The sequence below is a fragment of the Mastigoproctus giganteus genome, chromosome 13 (genome assembly GCF_048544385.1).
Source record: "Mastigoproctus giganteus isolate SK-2022 chromosome 13, ASM4854438v1, whole genome shotgun sequence".
Lineage (NCBI taxonomy): Eukaryota > Metazoa > Arthropoda > Arachnida > Uropygi > Thelyphonidae > Mastigoproctus > Mastigoproctus giganteus.
This window is the reverse complement of record NC_143587.1, coordinates 291863-306668: the sequence shown is the minus strand read 5'-3', so window position 1 is coordinate 306668 and position 14806 is coordinate 291863. Positions and strand designations below refer to the sequence as shown.

Here is a 14806-nt window from a genome sequence, read left to right as displayed (position 1 = left end):
CACAGGTGCAGGATGATCTTAGGGAGCAGTAACTGAACCCTTTGGAGATGAAAGGGGTATAAGGAATCGTTGTGCCAGACACGCTGTACACTGCAACGAGACACTCCTAACGCAGAGGCAACGGCACGTGTGCTTGTCTGGTAGTAAAATTATTCTGGACGGCATTCAACACACTTTCTTCTATGGCGAGAGTTCGCGTCGAACATGGTCTTCCCGCACTACTCCTGACTCATAATCGCACAAATTGATGCACACGCGCAAACAAAGGGGTCCGGTACATATCTGTCTGGGAAGCGTTCTCCATAAATTTGTTGAGCGGCTCGTTCATTACCCTCTGCTAATCCATACACTAGGTGCAAGTCTGCCAGCTCACAGTTCGTATATCGATGCATGCTCTTCGTGCGGCGACTACTGCTTGAATGAGTAAACCAGAAATTTTCCCTCTCGCGAACTGATGAACAGCACTGTTACCGACTTACGGTCACGCTTCAGGTTATGGTTCCGATTCACATTCCTTTAGATGTTACCTACCTCCCCTAAACGTTTGTACCAATATTTTTGAGACGCCCTGTGTGTGTGTGTGTGTGTGTGTGTGTGTGTGTGTGTGTGTATATATATATATATATATATATATATAAGGGGTCTCCGTGGGCAGGAGCAGCAGTGCGTAGCACACGCTTCTTGATTAAACCGGGGTTCGAGCCTGTGGCCACCAAATACGGAGGATGAGGAAAGGTCAGGGAATTGACCACCGCATATCTCCGGAGCAATGGCCTTAGTTGCTAATGCTCCTAAAAACCAAATAACCACCTATATATAAATATTTATTTAAAAATAACATTAAGTTGAGTTGTTTTAAACATGAAACTTTGAATTTTCTTTGAACTAACGTAAACAATTATTTTTTAATTTTGAAGGGTCCGTTGATCTCTGTATGTTGTTAACCACTGGATTAAGCTATTTGCAGTTTACATACAATAAACGTCGAATTGACAGATGAATACATTGAAAAATAATAAATAACTTAGATTGTTACCAATGCCTTGTATACCCCTTTCTCGGAACATTTTCATTGCCCCTGTTGAATGGCTGATTGATCGAAGATTGGATTTAATTCATTCGGTTCATTTTTTTACGTTTCGATTGCGAAATAATTCGACTTTTCTTGAGACAACGAAGAAAACGGTTTTTATAGGCCACTAAAGGGCCTTAGACTGTCTGTCATGGTAAAATTAAAGGTGAGTTTTTGAACGTAACAAAATTAGTTTGTTGGCGAAGAAATTGTTTTCATAAATTTTGTCACCCAGCACTCAACTGAATTAGGGCGGACCAGACACTCGAGAGGAATTTTGGCCTTTGGACGTGGATAACTAAAATTTGTGTTCGCTTTGCAAAGAGCGAATTTCAGTTATTGAAGGCTTTCTGGGCTCGAAGACATAATTGAGAAACCCCTTCCCGTGCTGCACTGTTTGGGTTGCATCGTGTTGCGGGATCCGATGGTTCCCCGCAACACAATGCAACCCATGTGCCAATTTTCCCCTCCACAAAGGGAAAATATCATTTTCTTACATTTTATAAATATTAGTTATTTTCGATATATTTACATCGTCAACGTCAAAATTAACGAATATTCGTTACAGCACTGAGGATTCCGTTTTGTTTTCAACAAAACGGAATCCTCAGTGCTGTAATGAATCCTCCCTCCTGCCTTTTTAATTTTCATCTTTTATTATACGGATGGCTTTCCCCTTATTTTAAAATTTTTCCCTAGAAAAGACCAATTATTTTCGAGCTGTGGTTCATGTCTGAACGCAATGCAGTTTATTTCCAGTCAGACGGGTCGAGATACTACCCTTTTCTCATTTAAAACCGCCTCCAACGTTTCAAGACTCGGTCTGTTCTGTGAACTGAGAGGACAACTGGATCGAATTAGCAAATTCAGGAGACGATCCGTCAAGCAACAAAATGAATTTAAAAACGGAAGTTTTCTGTCTCGTTAAATCGGGAAGGTTGGTGGTTAAGAAGTTTGTAAAAACCGTTTTCGCCTGTTGTTCCTACGAAATAATTTGGTCACGTGAAAACAGTTTCAGAAATTTGTGATTCACCTCTGACATCTCGGGAGAAACAGAACCGCGGCTGCTGATGCGTCATGTTGTTACGAGCTGTGCAAAAAAAAAAGGAAGTGCGAGCGAATAAAACGTATAGAAAAGGGCTAATTGTGGGTTGTTTCAATTGCAGGTGATGTACATGTACTATCTGTTGGGACACCGCCTGATGGAGCTGCCAATCGACGTCAACCGGAAAGCTGTTATGGCCGAGAACACCTTCGTGCTGGCTTTGGACGGGGACATCAACTTTCGACCGCATGCCGTGCAGCTCCTCGTCGACCTCATGAAGAAAAACAGAAACTTGGGCGCAGCGTGCGGCCGAATCCATCCAGTCGGCTCAGGTAAGTCCACATTCAACCTACCGTGCGAGGTCACCAATACCAGAAAAGACGGGTCTTTGGGTCCCTGAGTAATGTTCCCTCGAACAAAGACGAATCGGCGCCCAAGGAAAGGTTTTTAGTCCATACCAGTCCATTGCTTTATATCTAGAGACTGACCTCTTTTTCCCTACAATCATTATCGCGAATATTCGATGTTTGAACCCTGTCATCAAACCAAGGGGAAGCTAAGACATGGAAGAAATCAATTTAGCAATTGTACTGTTACAACAGGGTTACATTATGGAGTTACATCAATGAATTTAGTACAATGTTAGCATTCTAGTGATTAAGTTCAAGTAAATTTCTTAAATTAAATTCTTTACAAAATTACAAAGAACATTTTGCGAAAAGTTGTCTAAAAGGCTGTCGAGAAGATTTCAATTTAATTTGGAAGCCATGAGGACCACCTGGTGTTATAGAAAGGAGGTGCAAGAAAGCGTATAGAAAATTAAGGTACGTTAACTCTGAAAGGGGTGGGGATATGGAAGTAAGAGCTGCTTAAAATATAAGTAGTAAAATGTACTCACGTGTACTTCCTCTTTCAGAATCTTGTAATTTTCTGTATGTTTCTTTTGTTTTAATTTTGGATCCTTGCCCCAGTGGCAATCGCCTGTTGGGGCTATAGATTCACCCCCTATGATCAACATAATTTGGAATATTTTCTTATTGCATGATGTTTAAAGCTTAATTCCCTAGAACACTGTTTTCTCTCAACTACTTTCACCCCCCCCCCTTTAGAAAATTCTGGGACCTTCTTTTCCCATATCCCACATTCTCGCTTCTGCTTAGAGTGCATAGCTTTCTAAGTTTTGGTTTTCATTCTGTCAATATGCAGTCCAAAAGTCAGGCATTCATCCCACGTAAGGTTCAGCCCCAATAGGGAGAAAAATTTTTTTTTCGACACCTCTTTATGATTTATTTTTTTAAATTGCTATCACTTGGGCTGATTTGATTGGGTTGAGATCAAGCCCAATTGAGGTTAAGTAAGTGGGAAGCATCTATAAGTAGGGAATCTACTCAGCAACTTTTGAGATTATAAAGAATTCAGTATCGTATGTAAGAAATGATGACCGGAGATGGAGCCTAGAAAGGCTTCAGCGCCACCGCGGATAGAAAACCCCCCTCTGCCCGTGGTGGTGTCCCTCTGCTCACTTTGTACGATGGAGCGTAGTACGATCTTTTTTATGAGGATATGCTTCCAAGAGACACATTTTCACCTTATGAACATTTGGAGGAATGCATTACGCGTGTAACTCGAAGAACGCTTCTGCATGCATTTTTTGGGATGCTTTTAATTTGTTGCGTATCTTGATTGCCAGCGATTTCATTTTATTACTTCAAACAGTGTTTTGTGGGCACTGTTCCATTTATTTCTATCCAGTCACAGAACCACTTTTGCCCTGATTTGTTAGTTGCAAGTTAGCAAGAAACACAGGGCGCATCTGAGGAGGGTTTTCGGATGATATTCTCATTACGTAGGAAATAAACAACTTTCAGACAGGTTTCTGCCTCATCATTTACTCAAACAGACCCAAAATCTTCATGCTCACCGATCAAATTCTCTGCTGACGGAAGGTGATGAGTCGAGAACGTCAGAAAAGACGTTCTCGACTCATCTCCCATAATTCTACTGTTCAAGTCTGCGTCTTCTATCTGATTTAGGATGGGCTCTTTATCTCAATGTTAAGCCAGTTCAATCAGACGTTATCTCCGTGAGGAATTTTCTTATTTATTATTATTCCTTAATTTTTGTTCATAATTTTTAAATGCTTAAAATTCATACTTTTTTCATAATTAGAGATTGTCATTACTCCATTCAATGCCGCCTGTGATCTTCTGCCAAAAGAATATCGGAAGGACTTTGACGAATCTTGATGCTAAGAAAGCTCCAGGTCCTGATGGTATTTCTCCACTTGTTCTCAAAACCTGTGTTCCTGAACTTACACCTATTCTTTGCCGCCTATTTTCACTTTCTTATTCCAAAGGTGTTTTTCCTTCTGCTTAGAAATTTGCTCATATCCAGCCAGTTCCTAAAAAGGGTGACAAATCCCTCCCATCCAATTACTTCTACTCTTTCTAAAGTAATGGAGAAATCAATTAACCACCAACTCTTAAACTACCTAGAAACCTTCCGTCTGATCACCGATCACCAGTATGGATTCCGTCAGTGTCGATCCACTGGTGATGTTCTGGCTTATGTTCTCCTTTTATGGACAAGGTCAATGGAAAAGTTCGGTGAAACACAAACAGTTGCTCGTGATATCTCAAAGGCTTTCGATCATGTTTGGCATAAAGGTCTTCTAAGCAAACTTTCATCTTATGGTCTGCCAACTGTTTTTAGTATTTGGTTATCCAGTTTTCTCTCCGATCGCTCACTGAGGATGATGGTAGATGGCTCTGTCTTTTAACTTCTCTATTAATGCCGGTGTCCCCCAAGGTTCAATACTTTTTTTTCCCCCACTCTTTTCCTCTTGTATATTAATGACCTTCTTCCATAGTGGAAATCCTATCCATAGTTTTGCCGATGATAGCACATTGCATTCCACTTTCCATTTTGAGAAACCTTGTCCTGCTCAATCAGCTTCAACTTCTCGAAAATCTGCTACCAATTCCTTAAATGCCAATCTTCAGGTACTCTCCAGTGGGGCAAAGACAACTTAGTTGATTTCAACCCTTCTAAAACTCAGTCTTGTCTTATATCTCGCAAAAAGGATTCTTCTGCTCCTGTGCTTATCTTTATTTTCATTCCGATTTCTAGGCAAAATGATATATCTCTTTTCGGATTACCTGGACTTCTAATCTCTCTTGGCACAAGCACATTACAAATATTGCTTACTCTGCATCTAAAAAACTTGGATTTCTCTTTCGCTCTCGGCGTTACTTTTCTTCCAAACAACTCTTCACTCTGTACAAATCGAAAATCCGCCCTACAGTGGAATATTGTTCCCACATCTTGGGCGGTGGCCCGAAAACCTCTGTCAGGCTTCTTGATTCTATTCAGAAGAGGGCAGTTAGGTTAATTAATGATTCATCTCTAACAGAGTCTCTCCACTAGCTGTCTCATAAACGTACTGTTTCTGCTGCATGCCTCTTCTACAGATACTTCCATGGGCACTGTTCTTCTGAATTGGCTTCTATAATTCCCGCTCTCTCTTTCTAAACAGTCTGAACCCGTGCTGCCACCAGCCAACATCCATTTACTGTCCAACTTCAAACTCAGAGAACCAACTTTTTCGTCTTCCTCGTTTATTCATTCAACTGCCGTTTTCTGGAACAACCTTCCTTAGTACGAATTTCCTGAAAATTACAATCTACAGAAGTTCAAGTCCAATGTCAACAAATATCATCTTTCGTCTTCTCAACCTCCAACCAAAGCACGGTTCTAAGTACTGTAGGGTCTGATACCTCGTGTTTGGGGTTTACATAAAAAAAAAAAACATTTTATGCTGTTTTTGTTGTTATCCTCTAGTGTCATATGAATTCTGTAGTCTATTATGAATCCCCTTAAGGGTTATCTGTCAATTTTTGACAATATCTGTATTCTGAAATTGCAATAATAATTATCTTTAAATATTCGAAAGCTTTTCGCATGAAGAATTTTCTGGTGCAATGGTATTCGATAGCTGTGCAATGCATTGAACGTTTTTTTTTTTTCTTTTCTTGCCCCCTTTCTTTAGGTCCGATGGTATGGTATCAGAAGTTCGAATATGCCATTGGCCATTGGCTGCAGAAAGCAACAGAGCATATGATCGGATGTGTGCTTTGCAGTCCCGGATGTTTCTCCCTCTTCAGGGCGAAGGCGCTGATGGACGATAACGTGATGAGGAAGTACACCACCAGGTCGGATGAAGCTCGCCACTACGTCCAGTACGATCAAGGTCAGTACAAGCACACGCACCGATAACAACTTTTGGACCGAATTCTTCATTTTCAGTTATTACGCATCTAATATTTATTCCATCCTTAAGTGTGCTAATAATGAAGAATTCTAATCCTTTAGTATTTGAACACTTATTACTGGATTTATAGTTTTCTTCTTCTGCTGAATTAAAATCCTGTCATTTGGGGGGGGGGGGATGACTGTTTAGTTTTTGTTTAGTTTTTTTTTTTTTTAGGAGCATTAGCAACTAAGGCCATATTGCTCCGGGATATGCGGTGGTCATTCCCTGACCTTTCCGCATCGTATTTGGTGGTGACGGGCTTGAACCCCGGTCTAATCAAGAAGCGTGTGCTACGCACTGCTGCTCCTTCCCACCTGGCTACGGAGGCGCCTGGGGGATGACTGATGCACTGAAAGCACTGTTAGGGTTGCTCTTGCGAATGCAGGCAAATCTTTTCCAATGTGAGATCAAACATATCGTTCAGACGAATTGAAGATACTTTTTCACAGTACCGATTGCTCCACATTCACACAGTCTGTGCGATTCAAATCCCTGGAAAGGATCCGTGCGGAGAGATAGCATGGCTAAATTATGCAAGAAAAAGAATTTTTTCTGTGGCTCATACCAACTCGTCGTCAATAGCGCCTACACAGAAACTTCAACATCGATCACGGTGGCAGCCAATTCATTCCAGTGGTTTTCAGTACGCTGCCCAAAGGTGAAACTCATGATCCCCGAAATTTCTCTGCCGAATACCATGTTGGGCCACCGTTCACATGGAGCCCGTCACCACCAAATACGGAGGATGCGGAAAGGTCAGGGAATGACCACCGCATATCCCGGAGCAATATGGCCTTAGTTGCTAATGCTCCTAAAAACCAAATAACAAACAAACAAACAAACGTTCACATGGATAACAGCCGCTGTTCGCCAGACATCGACTCCACTAAATGTCTGAAGATGTCTGTAGGGATTTGTAGCCAGACTGCCTGCAAGATTTCCCAAAGTGTAGGAATGAATTATTGTTGCGTGTCCATATGCTTCACTGTCTATTCCAAAACATCCCACAGGAGTTCAATTCGACTTAGATCAAATTATTATATTATTTTAGGATCACCCGTAATTCATTACATAAACCCATATTTGTGTCTGCAAATTGCGCGAGTTCTCTGCTCGATTTGCCTGTTTTGCTGGACGAAAAAAAAAAACCCAATTTTTTAGAGGGGAAACCTTGCTATCTATGCCTGAGACCAACCAACTCAGCCACGGAGTGAAAAAAGCCAATAGTTCTTTGCGTCATCGACAGGTTTCGAACCCGGGACTTTTCCACCCGCTGTGAGGAGGATGATGACGATACCACTGTGTTATACGCGCAGTTCAATTTAGATCAGGCGAATTTGGAGGCTAATCAAGATGGGTGATATCTTTGCTGTGTTCCTCGAACCACTCATTAGCAGTGCGGGCCAGATGACACCGCACATAATCGTCTTGGAAGATCCCGTTTCTGTCCAGAAGAAATGCAATATGGCACGGTGTACATAGTCTATTAGGGCGGTTCTATACTAGGTAAAAGTGATGTGTGAACTTGAACTTTTTAAACTTATTTTTTTAGGTACTCTTCTAAAGACTTATTTGAGGTAAGACAGTCTGAGTGACGGCTAAAGACACTCGCATCCACGTGACCTGAATAGCCAACAGGATCTCTGGTCGATGTAATGGGGTCAGTTTGAAGTAATTTTTAAGCGATTTGGGAATGGAGAGAGAGATAGCTTGTTTTTCAGTTGAGTGTTGACTTTCAGTTTTGCCCTAAAGTAGCTCAGCGGACGGAGCTCGAAGTGATGTTACTCTTTTTTTTTTTTTTTTAGTTAAAGTGAGCATTTCCGTCCTGTGGCCGAATTGTACTGCATTGTATAATCTCTTATTAAAGTAGAAAGTTTTTGTCTTAGACCTTTAGATCCATGTCCTTGTAAAGGAAAGAGGTGGTGTCTTCATCTGAGCATGACGACTCGTTAAGGGGGACCAAAATTGAGACGTTGCATCTTCTGTGCATATGAAGGCTGTTGTTCTGTGGTACGGGCTGAAAGAATGGGGAACAGGACACGGAGATAATGCTGGTGAAGAAAAGGAAAAGCCAAAGAAGCGTATAAGGAACGAAGACACTAATAGTGATAAGAGCGAGCGGTATTGAAAATGAAGTATTGGCTGAATTGTCAGATATTCGTAAGACCATTTATATTTACTAAATTTTCCTATCAACGTTCCTAAAATAATTTAGAAATTAAGCCAATTAAAAGAAATTTAGCGGCGCCCCCTAATAGGCACCCGTTTCCGAATTATGTGAAATCTCAGTAAGGTGGAAACGTAGACTAACAACAACATTACATGACCAAATAAACTGAGAATTAATAAAATAAAATAGACTGATCATTATGCCCCATCTCGACAGAGGTACCCTGACTATTATTGGTCTGGTGGTTCTCGGTCGAGATGGGGCATAATGGTCAGTCTATTTTTTTTAATTCTCAGTTTATTTGGTCATGTAATGTTGTTGTTAGTTTACGTTTCTACCTTACTGAGATTTAACATAATTCGGAAACGGGTGCTTATTAGGGGGCGCCGCTAAATTTCTTTTAATTGGCTTAATTTCTAATTTATTTTAGGAACGTTGCTTCAACACTACCCTTTTCTTCTTTATCCCCCCCCTCCCCTTATATTTTTATGTTATTGTTATTTGGTTCAGTTTACTTTCACTCTACTGGTTTGCCATGCTACTGGCAATATTCTATTTTAATTTAGCTTATTATAAGCAACACGTAGTGAATTGTGCTTTTCTGCTGCCACTGATTTCTATTTTTTCTTATTTATTTTAATATATATTTCAGTAATTTTTATTTTTCTATTTAATTTTTGGATTAATTTGATCATAGTTTCAGCCAACGTGGAATTTTGGGCCCAATTATTCCTGTAAATGTTAATTCGATGATCGATTGTTTGCTTCGGAGAATAGAAGAAGATTATTGCGTTATCGTTCATATCAAAGGAAAATAAATGCACAAATCGAGTTACTTAACGGGCTTTTCTCGTAGACGAGATAAGGGTTTGTATGTTAAGTACCTGCTTACGACTCCTTTATATGGTCTGTTTGATATCGAGATTGACGGTGCTTTCTTCGAAGAAGACATGAAACACTTTGACACTCCTATACGTGATGAAATGAGAGAAGCTGTACCTGTTGAAGAAATTGTAATCGCTCAACCACAAACTTTCATGGAGAGCGATGACAAATATTTACGAATAGCTCCTGGTAAACGAAATGATCCGAAAAGTTCAGTTTTTGACGAACATGCAGAAGAACTGTCCTTTACTTGACAGTATCAGGAGATTACAGATAATTTAAAAGTTACGCAGTTTTGTACGCAATAAAGTTTTTTTTTTTCTTTATGATGGCAACGAGTGAACTTCGTCGTTCAGAGAGACGTGGAGTGATGCCTTATCGTCTTCTTCATACGGCCATGGAAATAACGAGACTAAGAACTCGAGGTTCGTTATCAGTTGCTTTTAAATACGTCGAAAAATAAATAAAATGTCTTTAGTGCTGCTAAGTACGGTACAATACAATTACTAGAAACAACAGTTCTCATCATGGCGACATGCCCACGAGTTTTATATTGAGGAATGTTTTCTGTTTTTTAATGTTTTTTTATGAAAACCCCAAACACAAGAAGTATTAGAACGTAAAGTACTTAGTACCGTGCATGGGTTGGATATTGAGAACATGAAAGAAGATATTTGTTGATATTAGACTTCACCTTCTGTAGACTGTAATTTTCATGAAATACGTATGAAGGAAGGTTGTTCCAGAAAACGGCAGTTGAATGAATAAATGAGGAAGATGAAAAGTTGGTTCCGTGAGTTTGAAGTTGGACAGTAAATGGATGTCGGCTGGATGTGTTCAGACTGTTTTGAAAGAGAGCGGGAATTATAGAAGCCAATTTAGAAGAACAGTGCCCATGGAAGTAGCTGTAGAAACAGTACGTCTATGAGACAGCGACTGCAGAGACTGTTAGAGACGAGTCATTAATTAACCTAACAGCCCTCTTCTGAATGGACTCTAGAAGCCTGAGAGCCAAACATTCCTGGTTGGGCGGATTTGTGATTTGTACAGAGTGAACAACTGTTTGAAAGAAAAGTAACGCCTAGAGTGAAAGACAAAACCAAGTTTTTTTTGATGCAGAGGAAGCAATATTTGTAATGTGCTTGTGCCAAGAAAGATTACAAATCAGGATAATCCCGAAAAGAGATCTCCACTTGCCTTCAAATCGGAGTGTCATCAATAAAACGATAAGCATAGGAGCACAAGAATTCTTTTTGCGAGATTAGTATTAGTAATGGCCGCATGGTGAAGAAAGCCTATGGCTTATGCTGTACCGGCCAAAAAAAAAAAAATCCCGAATAAAACAATGATAAAAAAAATAATAATAATTAGTAAAAGATAAGGAAATTAAACCTGTCATCCTATGCGCTTCCCTTACCCGAAAGTACTATCCAGATGACCTTTGAATTTCCCCAAACTGTCGGCCTCTACCACCCATGAAGGCAACTTATTCCAGTAATTTATAACTCGCTGGCTAAAATAAAACTTCTTGCAGTCCAATCTAAACATTTCCCCCCCCCGTAACTTGAATTTATATCCCCTAGTTCTAGCATCATTTATAATCTTGAAAATTTCGTCCTTGTTCATTTTACTGATGCCTCTCAGAGCCTTAAATACCTCAATCAATTTTCCTCTAAGGTGTCCAAACTCTGCAACCCACATATTCGAAGTCTTTCTTCATAAGGACACCCTTTTGCTGATCACTCCAGGCGAGTTACTCGTCTTTGCACCCTTTCAAGAAGCTCTGTCTTTCTTTAGGTGCGGCCTCCATACTTGAACACACTATTCCAAGTGTGGTCTAACATAAGCCTTATATAATGGGATTATCACGTCCCTATCTCTACTTGCAAAAGTTGGATAGATCATCGATAGGACCCCATGGGCCTTCCTTGCAACCTGTTTACAATGCTCAGAGAATTTCATGTCTGACCGTATCGTAACACCCAAGTCCCTTTCCTCCAGTACTGGGTTTAGTTGAACTCCACCAAGTGAATAAGTTATTTTGGGATTACTGTTTCCCGGGTGTAATACCTTACACTTTGTTGGATTAAAGCACAGCTGCCATTTTTCTGACCATTCCTGAAGGTCCCTCTAGGTCTCTCTGAAGAAGCTCAGCTTGACAGTGATCATTAACTACTCTACCAATTTTAACATCATCTGCGAATTTAGACATCACGCCCTCTATCCCTTCATCAAAGTCATTTATGAAAATTAAAAACAACAGTGGTCCTAATACTGATCCTTGGGGAACCCCACTTCTTACATCAACCCAATGTGAGGAATAGCCATTTATCACAACTCTCTGCCTCCTGCCCTGAAGCCAACCTGCTGTCCATCTAAGGATTTTCCCAGTGATTCAAACCTGTTCCAGCTTATAAAGCAACCGCTCATGTGGGATTGAGTCAAAAGCTTTGCTGAAATCTAAATAAACAATGTCGAAATTATTCCCTAAATCGAGCTCGTGAGTGACCCTTTCAAAATAGCGAACCAGATTTGTTAAACATGATTTTCCCTTTACAAAACCATGCTGAGTATCATTGAGAATTTTAATTCGATCCAAATGATCCTGAATTCCACCCTTGATCATTGCCTCCATTTTCGCTACCACCGAAGTCAGTCTGACAAGTCCATAATTTCCCACTTCACTCTTAGAGCCACCCTTATGCATGGGAGATACATTCAGGGGATATTCATGTGTTGTTGTGGCGGACCCCAGGGTTTCCCCCATTAGCCGCTACTACTTCTTGTTTTGAGGCTCACGCCAGAACCGGCCATTTGTATGTAGTGTGTTGGGTGTGTAAATGTTATGATGTGTTCTGTTGTTATGTAGTCGGCCGGTACCTGGCTCTTAGCAAGTGGGAAGCAGCAACACCTGGTCACAGCTTCCCACCCCCCATCCCCGCCACGTGGAGGCGGCCAGGATCTACTACCTTCATGCTAGTCTATACCGGAACAAAGTTCCAGGATAGGCAAAGTTCGGGAAAAAAAAAAAAAAAAATATATATATATATATATATATATATATATATATATAAAAAAAAAATAAATAAATAAAAAAATAAAAATAAATAAATAAAAAAATAAAAAAATAAAAATAAATAAATAAATAAATAAAAATAATAATAAAAAAAAATAAATAAAATAATAAAATAAAACAAAAATAATAAAATAAAGAAATAAAAATAGCTGGAAAAGTTAGGGTGGTGCGGAAGTAAAGAAGTGCAGCGGGGGGTCAGAGAAGGGACCCGCCGTAATAAAAGGAAGTTAAGAGAAATTGAGAAAAGATAAAAGTGAGAGAGAGGGAAAAAAAAAAAAAAAACAGGTGGAGGCAATTTTCAGCCTTTGTAGAAACCACATGTCGCGGTGCAATCCTATCCTAATTTAGGATTAGCAGTTCCTATCCGAGGCGCATCCTCAATAGATCCTTCAGCTTCAAGGGAAGCTCTTTCAACGTTGAAGATTTCTTTGGCACTCCCATCGTTTGATAGGAAATCCTGTTAGAACAAAGGGGGGGGGGAGATACATTGGCACTTTTCCAATCTAAGGGAATCTCCCCAGAGTCTAGTGATGCTCGCATAATTAGTCTTAATGGTTCAATGCACTCACTTGCCGCCTCCCTTAAGATTACAATATAGGGTATATTCCATCAACTCCAGGAGCCTTAGTGGCCTGTCGGCTGGATAGTTTTTTCATTAAATAATCTTGCGAAATTTCAATATGATTAATTACATATTTTTCAACTTCGCTCCCACAATTTTCCATTGCCACAAAAGGTTTTTCATTTATAAATATCGATGCAAAATAACTGTTGAGTTCATTTGCAACGGCAGCTGGTGAATTTAATACTGTCTCCTTTCCCTTACGTAAAAGGTCCGATCTGGTTTGTCCTGCTCTTCATGGCATTTATATATGTGAAGAATTCCTTATCCCCCTCTTTGCTCTGTTTGCTAGCGATTTCTCATAAACTGCCTTTGCCTGTCGAACCTTTTCTGTGGCTCTATTACAGATCACCTTGTAGCTGTTATAGGCTTAAGTACTTAAGAAAATAAGAGATATAAGAAAAGACTGAGTTTTAGAAGGATTGAAATCAACTAAGTTGTCTTTGCCCCACTGGAGAATTACCTGGAAACCGGCAATTTAAGGAATTGGCAGCGGATATTCGAGAAATTAAAGCTGATTGAGCAGGACAAGGTTTCTCAAAATGGAAAGTGGAATGCAGTGTGCTATCATCGGCAAAACTATGGATAGGATTTCCAGTCAATGGAAGAAGGTCATTAATATACAAGAGGAAAAGAGTGCGGGAAAGAACTGAACCCTAGGGGGCACCAGCATTAGTGGAGAAGTTAGAAGACTGAGAGCCACCTACCATCACCCTCAGTGAGCGATCACAGAGAAAACTGGATAACCAATTACAAAAAACAGTTGGCAAACCATAAGATGGAAGCTTGTTTAGAAGACCTTTATGCCAAACATGATCGAAAGCCTTTGAGATATCAAGAGTAACTGCTTATTTTTCACCGAACTTTTCCATTGAATTTGTGCATAAATCGGTAACATAAGCCGGAATATCACCAGTACATCCACACGGACGATAATTGGATGGGAGAGATTTGTCATCCTTCTTTAGGAACTGGCTGGATATGAGCAAATTTCCAAGCAGAAGGAAAAACACCTTTGGAATAAGAAAGTGAAAAAAGGCGGCAAAGAATAGGAGTAAGTTCAGGAGCGCACATGTTTTGAGAACAAGTGGAGAAATACCATCAGGACCTGGAGCTTTCTTAGCATCAAGATTCATCAAAATCCTTCTGATATCCTTTTGACAGAAGGCCACAATAGGCATTGAATGGAGCGTGTTGGGAATGGTGGGAGGTGTTTTACCAAGATCATTAATACATGAGCTGGAAGAAAAATGCGATGCTATCAAGTCAGCTTTATCCTTGTTTGAATTGACAACAGAATAATCTGGTTTGAGGGAGTTGGGAGAAGATACGGGAAAAAGTTGCAGCCAATAGCTTTGTCCAGAGACCAGAATGCTTCCCTACCATTAGGACAGGAAGCAAGTTTTTCTACTCTTAGCCTGTTCAAAATGTTGTTTGAGCTTTACAATTGTTGCGAGCTTTGGTGTACGCAGAAAATGAAACTAAAAATTAGAAACAAGCCAGTTACGATATGCAACGTTCTTCTCTTGAACAGCCTTAGCACATTTATTGGAAAACCAAGGTTTAGATAAAGTTGGAAAAATTTAAAGTGGAGTGTGGAATAAAGGATTCCATTCCTGCCAGA

The 14806-nt window shown here is 40.0% G+C and overlaps 1 protein-coding gene across 1 annotated transcript in view; it reads left to right on the top strand.

The window, feature by feature from the left end:
* kkv (hyaluronan synthase-like protein kkv) overlaps positions 1-14806 on the top strand; it is a 401584-nt gene that overhangs the window by 334704 nt on the left and 52074 nt on the right. The window contains exons 11-12 of the mRNA XM_090387806.1: positions 2239-2449; positions 6166-6366. Coding sequence (XP_090243932.1) covers positions 2239-2449; positions 6166-6366 — 412 coding nt within the window. The remainder of the gene's footprint in view (positions 1-2238; positions 2450-6165; positions 6367-14806) is intronic.